This window comes from Haliotis cracherodii, unplaced genomic scaffold (genome assembly GCF_022045235.1).
Source record: "Haliotis cracherodii isolate W230 unplaced genomic scaffold, xgHalCrac1.p SCAF_5, whole genome shotgun sequence".
NCBI lineage: Eukaryota > Metazoa > Mollusca > Gastropoda > Lepetellida > Haliotidae > Haliotis > Haliotis cracherodii.
In genome coordinates this window covers 11,722,364-11,734,707 of record NW_027266308.1, presented here as the reverse complement: position 1 = coordinate 11,734,707, position 12,344 = coordinate 11,722,364, and the positions used below count along the sequence as shown (strand labels likewise).

At 46.3% G+C, this 12,344-nt stretch overlaps 3 protein-coding genes across 3 annotated transcripts; all 3 read left to right on the top strand.

The window, feature by feature from the left end:
* Positions 1-5,463: 5,463 nt before the first annotated feature.
* Positions 5,464-6,165, top strand: LOC139442453 (uncharacterized). Its single transcript, XM_071223263.1, has one exon. It carries the CDS (start codon positions 5,464-5,466, stop codon positions 6,163-6,165), a length of 702 nt encoding a protein of 233 aa, XP_071079364.1.
* A 240-nt stretch (positions 6,166-6,405) lies between these two features.
* Positions 6,406-7,254, top strand: LOC139442449 (uncharacterized). Its single transcript, XM_071223260.1, has one exon. The coding sequence runs from the start codon at positions 6,406-6,408 to the stop codon at positions 7,252-7,254; it is 849 nt and encodes a 282-aa protein (XP_071079361.1).
* Positions 7,255-7,720: 466 nt separating this feature from the next.
* LOC139442448 (LWamide neuropeptides-like) lies at positions 7,721-8,119 on the top strand. Its single transcript, XM_071223259.1, has one exon. The coding sequence runs from the start codon at positions 7,721-7,723 to the stop codon at positions 8,117-8,119; it is 399 nt and encodes a 132-aa protein (XP_071079360.1).
* The last annotated feature ends 4,225 nt before the right edge of the window (positions 8,120-12,344 follow it).

Below are 12,344 nucleotides of genomic sequence, written 5' to 3'. Positions count from 1 at the left end.
TCGGGATATCGTGTAACAGTGTATTGCTGCATAATGAAACATGCGTATGTTGTAGGCCTGGGACGAGTCCAAATTTACTACCCGGGTACCCACTCCTCGATTACCCGACCCCACCCGGGGAACCAGTGTAGGCCTCAGGAGATGTCTCAAACAGCGGTAGAAAATGGCACTAGTCCTATAGTCCTTGCTAAAACTGCCCAATAGTTAAGGTATCATAAGGACTAAGTGAAATGTGCCATTTTCAAGGCTTTCGCTTCATGTTATCATTCTAAGGTTTGTTTCTAACGCTGTCAAAATGTCCGATTGGAACATTTTTAGTATAGCCCTGGCAAAACGTATTTAGACACATGTATTAAACAATCTGATCATTCATACACTGAAGTTGAATTAAGTTATATCTTTCTTCAACCATATGAAAAATCAGAAGGAATGGGTGCATAGTTAGAAAGAAATGCGAACATTAGTGACTTGTAGTGTAACCATAGAATTCTAGATAATTTTTGTCATTAAACAATATATCACGTGACTAACCTACTCAGTACCCACCCGAGCCGGGTACCCGAGTTACCCGTCCCAGCCCTAGTACATAGCACTCTATGTATCGACCGTCTCCGTCGTCGAGTGGACAGAACGTCTGCCTGGAGAGTGGTTCGATACCCTGTCTGCGTCATACCAGTCGGTGTTAAAATATGGTACTTGTTGTTGCCCCGCCTGATGCTCGCCATTACAGGGATAAAACAAGGACTGTTCGGCTTCGAGTAAACTGTCCGAGTGGGATAACCATTTAAAAACTACAGAATGGTATCTCAGTGGGTGGGCGCTATAACCAGAACGGACTTGTACAAGGACACACACAGTGGATCACACGCACGCACGCACGCACGCACGCACACATACACACACACCGCTAAACAAAGATCTGAGGACATCCCACTAGGGGTCACGTTCAATAACTCGATACATCCAATACTCGAACATAACTCGAAGCATGCAAAACTCGAACATAACTCGAGACAGGCAAAACTCGAACATAACTCGAAGCATGCAAAACTCGAACATAACTCGAAGCATGCAAAACTCGAACATAACTCGATACATGCAAAACTCGAACATAACTCGAAGCATGCAAAACGCGAACATAACTCGAAAATGAGCAAGATGGTATACCCAAAATGCCCTGTTAACCACCCGTTAGTCGCCTTTTACGGCAAGCATGGGTTACTGAAGATCTATTCTTTTCAAGGGTCGCAAATAATAATGTGTTTCCCTTTCATATGAATATACTGTGTTATTTTAAAATAAACTGCTCTGCAATTGACTTTCTATTAAAGAGCCGAATTCATTGTGTGCCCAGTTGTGTTTGTTGGAGTTCGTTGTGAGAATCAAATAAAGCGTGTACCTACAGCATCACCTTTGTTTTAAGCTCGTAAAAGGTCTCACTGTCCTCCGTTCGTTTGGGTAAATTAATGCCAAAGAAAATGTTTTTATGCAGCCTTACAGATCACCTTGATATGGCTGTATTAGTGCACTAAAGAAAAAAATATGTAGTAGTGCACTACAGTAAAAAAACAACACTCAATCACTCATTTTACCCACAAACGATGCTGTCGCTTGACAACAAATAATCACATCTACTGAGATTATTGTATTCCACAAGTCCATTTCAAACATAATTAGTACAACTATAACTTAAATAGCTTATCAGTTTCGTGCCAAATGGCATATTGGACTGAGAAAGTTAAGAAAACCACATATATTAGTCTGATTGTTGAGCGATAACAACCTCATGGCAATCCATGCAATCATAATTAGATCCTATTATGCATGGTACAAGGCGAGACCCTTTATATCTGTAACTGTAGTATGAAGCGCAGGTGGCGTTCGTGTTGATGGCCAAGTTCACACAATGCCTGAAACATGGAGATCCATACCGAAACAGCGTTCACATCACGAAGACAACGATCCTGTTCAACAAAGCGATCGTATACAGGCTGCAACTGTTAGAACTCCCATAGCTTAACATAGATTTACGATGTAGACGTTACACTAAGATCGCTTTGGAGAAAACGAAGAGTCTGTAGGGACTGAAGCTCACCATGCTAACTAACGTTTTGCTTCGTTATCGTGTATTCTTTGAATACAGTGACAATATAAAGAAATTATACGGTTAGCTATCAGATTCGTGTATTTATCAGTTTAACAAATATATTTTAGGACTATAGGAAGCCACGGGTTAAGTCATCGCGAAAAACAACATGCTTGCCGTGAAAGGCGACTAGGCTTGTCGAAAGAGGCGACTAACGGGATCGGCTGTTTTAGACTCGCTGACTAGGTTGATGCATGTCACCGTATTCAAATTGCATAGATCGATGCTCATGATGTCAATCACTGTGTCTGGTCCAGACTCGATTATTGACAGACCGCCGTCATATAGCTGGAATATTGCTGAGTGCGGCGTTAAACAACAAACCTGACATTGCGAAAAATGGTTACGAAAAGGGGCGAGTGAAACAAAGTGATATTTTTTTAGTTAGCCGTTTTTAGTATGAGTGGTCTGTTGTAATTAATGTAGTAATGCAGTAACTGTAGGATCTTATAACTAAGCTAGGGAGGTGAGGCTGTCTTGAATAGGTATTTCCTCAAGGCGCAGTTAACAACAGGAATGAGACCGGAATACGACCTAAGCTTGTTTAAATGTTTGGAAGCTGTATTTTAAAGTACGCCCCCTCCGCCTCTTCCCCATTAACACACACATACTTTCTTCTTTCTGTCACCTTGACGGTGCTATGATTGTAGACTATGACCAGTCGTGGACAGTCCATTACTTGAGGTCATGCAGTCTCGACCAGTTCGTGGAGGTTGATATATCTGAATATGTTATGGCATTTTGTTTGCTTGTTGATTAAAGCCGTGGTAATATTCCAGCTATATATGTCGGCGGCATATGTGCAGTGCAACGTATTACAATGAATAGTCAACCGTGAAGATTCCGGGGTAGAATAGGTCTTCAGCAACCCATGCTTGCCGTAAAAGGTGACTATGCTTGCCGTAAAAGGCGACTCGCGGGATCGGGTGATCAGGCTCGCTGACTTGGTTGATGCATGTCATCGATTCCAATTGCTTGGATCGATGCTCATGATATCAATCACTGGATTGTCTGGTTCAGACTCGATTATTTACAGACCGCCGTCATATAGCTGGACTATTGCTGAGTGCGGCGTTAAACTACAAACCAACCAACCAACCAACAATGAAAAGTCGAGACTTGATCAGATAAGTCAGTGATTGATTTTATGAGCAGCGTCCACACCACCTGGGCGCGTTGACATGCATTCCACGAAGTCACCGGGCCTCATCACCGGATCAATTTAGTCTAACGACAGGCATTGGTTGCAGGGAATAGTTCCCACATGGAGGACTGTGGCACTTGTATGAAATAAATACACTGGATGTTTGAAACAAATTGCAGAGATAGTGATGTCAGTTTGTTTGTTTTTTAACACTGCACTCAGCAATATTCAAGCTATATTACGGCGGTCTGTAAAACATCGAGTCTGGACCAGTTTTGACATCACGAGCATTGATCTACTTAATTGGGATACGATGACATTCATAAACCATGTCAGAGAGCCTGACCACTCGATCCCTTTAGTCGCTTCTTACGACAATCATAGTCATCTCTTAAGACAAGCATGGGTTGCTGAAGACCTATTCTAACCCGGATCCCCCCGGGCCTTGTGAGGTAAGTAAGTTGTATACTAAGTGAACTATAGGAAAAGCAAGATGCATGTATTGTCTTCATACGAGATAAAATATAGTTCTGTTGAAGCCGTTATGTAGAATAAGACAGCTTTGTATTGAAACGTCTATTTCAATGAATAATATTAATGAAAACCGTTGCAGTATTTATCACAGTCAAACATAGATTATGTTGTCTGTTTTAGTCCCGCATCCGGCGGAAGAAGGTCTAGACGTAGATTCAAAATGGCTCCTGAATACGTCCGTGGTGTATTTCCCGAACTGTCTGATGTGTTCTGATTGTATAAAGCTGGTAAACCGAGATACTCCTCATGTCACCGCCTACGCTCTGGGTCACGGTCAATGCTATCTGAGAACCTGTGGGAAACGGCCTGTGTGAATACAACAGGTGCATTTTGGAATCTAATTTGTGTTGCTGGGAACCGGACAACCCTTGGCGATAGATTTTCCGAATTAAAGAAATGGGTCTGTCCCCAGATAGATGCCCATGCTATCAATTCGAGCCACGGTGCGTCTCTCTACCCTGACAAGCGTGTAATTGGTCGACCCCTGTCTGATTATAAGCTGTCATTGGGTGGTTGGTGGTAGCACGTCGATGTGGACGGAACATGGTGTTATGTTTCTAGAGCGTCTAAAAGTGTTTTGTCATATATGGGGATTTTATGTGACAGACAAATAAACGAGTTTCTTCTTTAAATGTCGAGTGGTTGGACGTTGGTGGGAAAAAGTGATAAGCACTTGTCGTAGGAATCTGCATCTGGTCTTGATAGGATGCTGTAATAGCATTTGTAATGACACCATCATGGATTCATCGGGGCAGTAACGGTTCACGCGTTTGGAGGGACATTTATGAACTTCTGAATATTAAGGGATTATATTTCTTGAGTGGTTTTAGTTTGTTTGTTGTTTTACGCCGCACTCGGCAATATTCCAGCTATATGACCGCGGACTGTCAATAGTCGAGTCCGAGTCAGACAATGCAGTGATTTGCATCATGAGCATTGATAATAATAATTGGGATAGTGTGACATGCATCAACCAAGTAAGCGAGTCTGACCACCCGATCCCGTTAGTCGCCTCTTACGACAAGCATAGTCGCTTTTTTTCGAAGAGGTGAGGTGAGGTGAAATGGGGTTTAACGTCGCGTCCAAGATTATTGCACTTATATAGCGACGTGCATGCACGTGTGTGTGTTTGTGTGGCTGCTTGTACTAGTCCGGACTGATGCCGATTTATAGTGTTAGCTCACTGAGATACCATGCGGCAGTTTAACATGAATACCCCACTCAGACACAGTATACTGACTCCGAGCCTACCAGTCCTTGTTTTTACCCCTTAATACCGAGCGCCAGACAGGGTAACAACAAGTACCATCTTTTAACGTCTTTTGGTATGACGCAGCTGGGGATCGAACCCCGGACCTTCCGCTCTCCGGGTGGACGCTCTACCACTACACCACGGAGGCGGTCACGGGTATTTAAAGATGGCAAATAACAAGCAGTCAATCACAATACTTTTTTTTAAAACCAGCACCCAAACACAGCCACGACTGATGTACCTAAAACATTCATGTTTATGTTACCGGCAAAGACACTTCCAATCCCTGTTTCGCTGAAGCTGTATGTTAACTGGTATCCTACGCCGACGTTTCCTGTCAGGTGATAAGGGAGCAGCGGAGTAGGAGGGCACATGGGAAGAGGACACATGGGGAAGAGGGAACATGACGAAGGGGACACATGGCGGAAGAGGGCACATGGGGAAAGAGCACATATGGGGAAGAGCACACATGGGGAAGAAGACACATGGGGAAGAGGGCACATGGGGAAGAGGGCACATGGGGAAGAGGGCACATGGGGAAGAGCACACATGGGGAAGAAGACACATGGGGAAGAGGGCACATGGGGAAGAGGGCACATGGGGAAGAGGGCACATGGGGAAGAGCACACATGGGGAAGAAGACACATGGGGAAGAGGGCACATGGGGAAGAGGGCACATGGGGAAGAGGGCACATGGGGGAAGAGGGCACATGGGGAAAGAGCACATATGGGGAAGAGCACACATGGGGAAGAGGGCACATGGGGAAAGAGCACATATGGGGAAGAGCACACATGGGGAAGAGGGCACATGGGGAAAGAGCACATATGGGGAAGAGCACACAAGGGGGAAGAGGACACATGGGGAAGAGGGCACATGGGGAAGAGGGCACATGGGGAAGAGGGCACATGGGGGAAGAGGGCACATGGGGAAAGAGCACATATGGGGAAGAGCACACATGGGGAAGAGCACACATGGGGAAGAGCACACATGAGGAAGAGGACACATGGGGAAAGAGCACATATGGGGAAGAGCACACATGGGGAAGAAGACACATGGGGAAGAGGGAACATGATGAAGGGGACACATAGGGGAAGAGGGCACATGGGGAAAGAGCACATATGGGGAAGAGGACACATGGGGAAGAGCACACATGGGGAAGAGGGCACATGGGGAAGAGGGCACATGGGGGAAGAGGGCACATGGGGAAGAGGACACATGGGGAAAGAGCACATATGGGGAAGAGCACACATGGGGAAGAGCACACATGGGGAAGAGGACACATGGGGAAGAGCACACATGGGTAAGAGCACACATGGGGAAGAGCACACATGGGGAAGAGGACACATGGGGAAGAGGACACATGGGGAAAGAGCACATATGGGGAAGAGCACACATGGGGAAGAAGACACATGGGGAAGAGGACACATGGGGAAGAGGGCACATGGGGAAAGAGCACATATGGGGAAGAGCACACAAGGGGGAAGAGGACACATGGAGAAGAGGGCACATGGGGAAGAGGGCACATGGGGAAGAGGGCACATGGGGGAAGAGCACACATGGGGAAAGAGCACATATGGGGAAGAGCACACATGGGGAAGAGCACACATGGGGAAGAGGACACATGGGGAAGAGCACACATTGGGAAGAGGACACATGGGGAAGAGCACACATGGGGAAGAGCACACATTGGGAAGAGGGCACATGGGAAAGAGGTCACATGGGGAAGAAGGCACATGGTGAAGAGGGAACATGGGGAAGAGCACACATGGGGAAGAGGGCACATGAAGAAGAGCACGCATGGGGAAGAGCACGCATGGGGAAGAGGGCACATGGGGAAGAGGGCACATGAAGAAGAGCACGCATATGGGGAAGAGCACACATGGGGAAGAGGGCACATGAAGAAGAGCACGCATGGGGAAGAGGACACTTGGGGAATAGGGGACATGGGGAAGAGCACACATGAGGAAGAGGACACATGGGGAAGAAGGAACATGGGGAAGAGGGCAAATGGGGAAGAGGGTATTTGGGGGAAGAGGGCACATGGGGGAAGAGGGCACTTGGGGAAGAGCACACATGGGGAAAAAGGACACATAAGGGAAGAGGGAACATGGGGAAAGAGGACACATGGGGAAGAGGGCACTTGGGGAAGAGGACACATGGGGAAAAAGGACACATAAGGGAAGAGGGAACATGGGGAAAGAGGACACATGGGAAAGAGGACACTTGGGGAAGAGGGCACATGGGGAAGAGGGCACTTGGGGGAAGAGGACACTTGGGGAAGATGGAACATGGGGAAGAGGGCACATGGGGAAAAGGGCACATGGGGGAAGAGGACACATGACGAATAGGACACTTGGGGAATAGGGCACATGGGGAAGAGGGCACATGGGGAAGAGGACACTTGGGGAAGAGGACACATAGGGAAGAGGGAACCTGGGGAAGAGGGCACATGGGGGAAGAGGACACATGACGAAGAGGACACTTGGGGAAGAGGGCACATGGGGAAGAGGGCACATGGGGAAGAGGACACTTGGGGAAGAGGGCACATGGGGAAGAGGGCACTTGGGGAAGAGGGCACTTGGGGGAAGAGGGCACATGACGAATAGGACACTTGGGGAAGAGGGCATATGGTGAAGAGGGCACATGACGAAGAGGACACTTGTGGAAGAGGGCACATGGGGAAGAGGGCACTTGGGGGAAGAGGACACTTGGGGGAAGAGGGCACATGGGGAAGAGGACACTTTGGGGGAAGAGGGAACATGGGGAAGAGGGCACCTGGGGAAGAGGGCACTTGGGGAAGAGGGCACTTGGGGGAAGAGGGAACATGGGGAAGAGGGCACATGGGGAAAAGGGCACCTGGGGAAGAGGGCACTTGGGGGAAGAGGGCACATGGGGAAGAGGGCACATGACGAAGAGGACACTTGGGGGAAGAGGGAACATGGGGAAGAGGGCACCTGGGGAAGAGGGCACTTGGGGAAGAGGGCACATGGGGAAGAGGGGACATGGGGAAGAGGACACATGGGGAAGAGGATACATGGGTAAGAGGACACATGGGGAAGAGGGCACATGGGGAAGAGCACGCATGGAGAAGAGGGGACATGGGTAAGAGGACACATGGAGAAGAGGATACATGGGGAAAAGCACGCATGGAGAAGAGGGGACATGGGTAAGAGGACACATTGGGAAGAAGACATATTGGGAAGGGGACACATGGGAAAGAGGACACAATAGGAAGAGGACACACGGAGAAGAGGACAAATGAGGAAGAGGACATGCTCCACATTTTGAAAAGGCAGGTGTGCATTTTGTGATAGTGAATTTTGGAAACATTTAATGAGTTAGTCACAGTGAGTGAGTGAGTGAGTATGTTTTTATGCCGCTTTTACCCAGATCCCAGCAATATCACGGCGGGGGACACCAGGAATGGGCTTCACACATTGTGCACGTGTGTGAAATCGAACCCGGGTCTTCGCCTTGACAAACGAACGCTTTAATCACTAGGCTACCCCAACGCCCCTGACTTAGACATAGTGTTGTTGTTCATTAAGGTTTTGTAAACTCGATGGCCTATATACCCCCTCCCCCCCCACTCCCCCCAAATAAATAAATAAATAAATATATATATATACTTATATTCATTTACCTCTCGTAGAGAGTACAGTGGGTACTATCTTTTTATTCAGGGAAACTTTAAATAATGTACGCGTATTTTGCTGAAAGTTACATTTTGTCACGAACAGGCAACAAATTTGTAGTACAGTCTTTTCCTGCGAGTTCCGTGTTCAATTACCCCCATCAATAAGTAATCAGCTTCATTATCGTGAAAACGAAGACACCCATATGAACATCCGACCCCGTCATCCATTAGCCAAATCGGTCGTACTGGTCGCCAGTAACAATCTATCACTTTTAAAAACATTCCAGGAAGAACCGATAGTGGACATAAAAAACTCGTTCTTCTGGCTCAACCAACCCATTTGATGTAAAATTCATCAGAGCGTCATACTCCCCAAACTATCGACCCGCTGCAAAATCAAGCCCCACTCGTGAATAGATGGCGAGCGACGACATCGGATGCTTCTATCCCGCTCTTTGATGCAAAGCCCTGTAATTCCACCTTAAACTGGTTTTAACAAGTTCCTTATCCCGAGATTTTGACACGCCTCGCACGTGAATCTTGGGCTCTTTGAGGGCTCGAGAATGGCATGCCTCTTCAATTCGCCCTTATTTTATCGAGTATTTGGTCGGCCAATTTGATTATTTTCTTTGTCATGTGAATAATTTAGTCGTGTCGTTTTACAATGTTTAGACGTCAGATATTCAAGTTTCTTAAAAGTGTCCATTTTATCAGGGGTGGCATTAGATTACGCGATGCTTACGTACTTCCGATCGGTTACTCAGTAATTATGCAGTCAGCTTTTGAGAAGGTCGATCTCATTGCCCTATAGTTATATCACAGTATAACTAAACATACCTGAATTCACAAACATCAGACTCATCCGGTGATAAATGTATTAGCAACATCACTAAAAAATGAAGCAGATCTTTGCATCTGGATTGGGTTGTTTTGACCGACTGCCAGTGTTTCATGTCTTGATGCCCTCTGATGTGAGGTATTACATATCCAATGCAGACATCCCTGAAACCACGTCGTTCTCAATGTCCCTGGTTAACTGCCTGTGAAAATCTCCCATGTTAAGCTCATGCAGACATACCATCGACTAGCTGACGCTCGATTCCTAAAGGTCAACGTAAGGACTAAGAAAAAATGTTATCACCGATCAACACTTACGTTTTATTAATAAAATTGCATGCTTTTTAGGTTCTGGTTCCGCATTTTGAAAGCTATTTTTCTATTCGAGTTTTAAGAGAAAAAAATTATTAAAGTTTCAATTCTAATCTAATCTTACATGACGAATTCGCTGCGCAGAGTTGCGTCCCTTGGACATGCCAGAAACCTATGATTGTGGGTTCGAATCCCGGTTCGCCCCAATTTATGCTTCTTGGTTTGTCAGAACCATACCCGTGCTCGTGCACTTCACCGAAGTGGTAAACGTCTGAGACCTGCATCACTTCGGGCTTTCCTCCCACATTAAGCTGACACGCCGCGATATAACTGGAATAATGTTAAAAGCTGAGTTAAACCCAACTCACTCACTCGTGACGAGAAGGAATGACATTCGGAACCTATTTTATAATGGTCACAACATATTCTCTACTTCTTTATGTCATTTATTGTCATTTTATAAAATTGGACAATCTCATTAAAATCAGACCTTGGTTCTCGCTACCGCTAAACAAAGATCTGAAGACATCCCATTAGGGGTCACGTCAGAACGACCTTTCATCCGACCAATCAGTCCGTCGCTTACCAGATTATGAAAATGACAGTTGGAATGTGATTTATAATGTTGCGATCTGGAAAACTTTAACATGGTGTATTCCGTACGATAATTACGGGTTTAACGTCTGAATCCTTACAATCTAGACCATCTATTAGCCATTTCAAAATGGTTTTTTTTGTTCAGGTTTCAAATTTATAATCGAGACTTTGTTAAAATATGTTTCGAAGCTTAGTCGCCAATTTGAAATTCGTGCCGTAAAGCACGAGAAAGCTGCCTTCTGATTGGTCATTCCATTGGTCGGTCAGAGTCTAAGGTCTGATTTTAATGAGATTGTAATATTGGTTTGGTTCAGATATCGGAACAAACAATTGAATTAAACTTCGACATATGTCCCTATTTAAACAAGGTCGAGAATCATGTTTTTAAGTGTCGTAACAATTAGGACACGTTACCATTACGACTCGTACATAATTTGTGTATCCCAGAGTAAATGTCAAGGGATGATTCCGGGCACATATGGAGGCTGGTTCGCGTGGTTAGGCGAAGTGTCTTGGTTGATTGCATGAGTGAGTGAGTGTGTATGGTTTTATGCCGCTTTTAGCAATATTCCAGCAATATCACGGCGGGGTACACCAGAAATGTGCTTCACATATTGTGTCCATGTGGGGAATCAAACCCGGATCTTCAGTGTGATGAGCGAACGCTTTAACCACTATGCTACCCCACCGCCCCTGATTGCATGACATCGTATCCCAATGGGTGACGTTGATCGATTCGCATGATATTAATTTACTGGATTATCTATAGATATGTATTGGGTATTGGACATGCGTTACTTGTGAGAGGGCGTGGTCTAGAGGTATTGGACATGCATTACGTGGAGGAGGCGTGGTCTAGAGGTAGTGAACATGCGTTACTTGTGAGGGGGCGTGGTCTAGAGGTGGACATGCTTTTGGACGTGGCCTAGAGCTAGTAGTCGTCCCTTACTTGTGAGAGGGCGTGGTCTTGAGGTATTGGACATGCATTACGTGGAGGAGGTGTGGTCTAGAGGTAGTGAACATGCGTTACTTGTGAGGGGGCGTTGTCTAGAGGTGGACATGCATTTGGCCATGGCCTGGAGCTAGTAGTCGTGCCTTACTTGTGAGAGGGCGTGGTCTTGAGGTATTGGACATGCATTACGTGGAGGAGGTGTGGTCTAGAGGTAGTGAACATGCGTTACCTGTGAGGGGGCGTTGTCTAGAGGTGGACATGCATTTGGACATGGCCTGGAGCTAGTAGTCGTGCCTTACTTGTGAGAGGGCGTGGTCTAGAGGTAGTGAACATGTATTACTTGTGAAGGGGCGTGGTCTAGTGGTAGTGGACACTCATTATTTGACAGGGGCTTGGTTTAGAGGTATTGGACATGCGTTACTTGTGAGTGGGCCTGGTCTTAAGGGTAGTGGACATACATTACTTGTGAGGAGGGGTTGTCTAGGGGTAGATGACATGTACTGGGACGTGGCCGAGAGCTTGTGGTCGTGCATTTCTTGTGGGAGGGCGTGGTCTAGAGGTAGTGAACATGCATTACTTGTAAGGAGGCGTGGTCTAGAGGTAGACATGTATTACTTGTGAGGGGGCGTGGTCTAGTGGTAGTGGACACTCATTATTTAACAGGGGCGTGGTCTAGAGGTGGAGGGCATGCATTACTTGTGAGGGGACGTGGTCTGGAGGTAGTGGACATGCATTACTTGTAAAGGGGCGTGGACTAGAGGTATTGGACATGCATTACTTGTAAGGTGGCGTGGTCTAGAGGTATTGGATATGCGTTACTTGTGAGTGGGCGTTGTTTTGAGGTAGTGGACATACATTACTTGTGAGAGGGGTGGTCTAGAGGTATTGGACATGCATTACTTGGAGGAGGCGTCGTCTAGGGGTATATGACA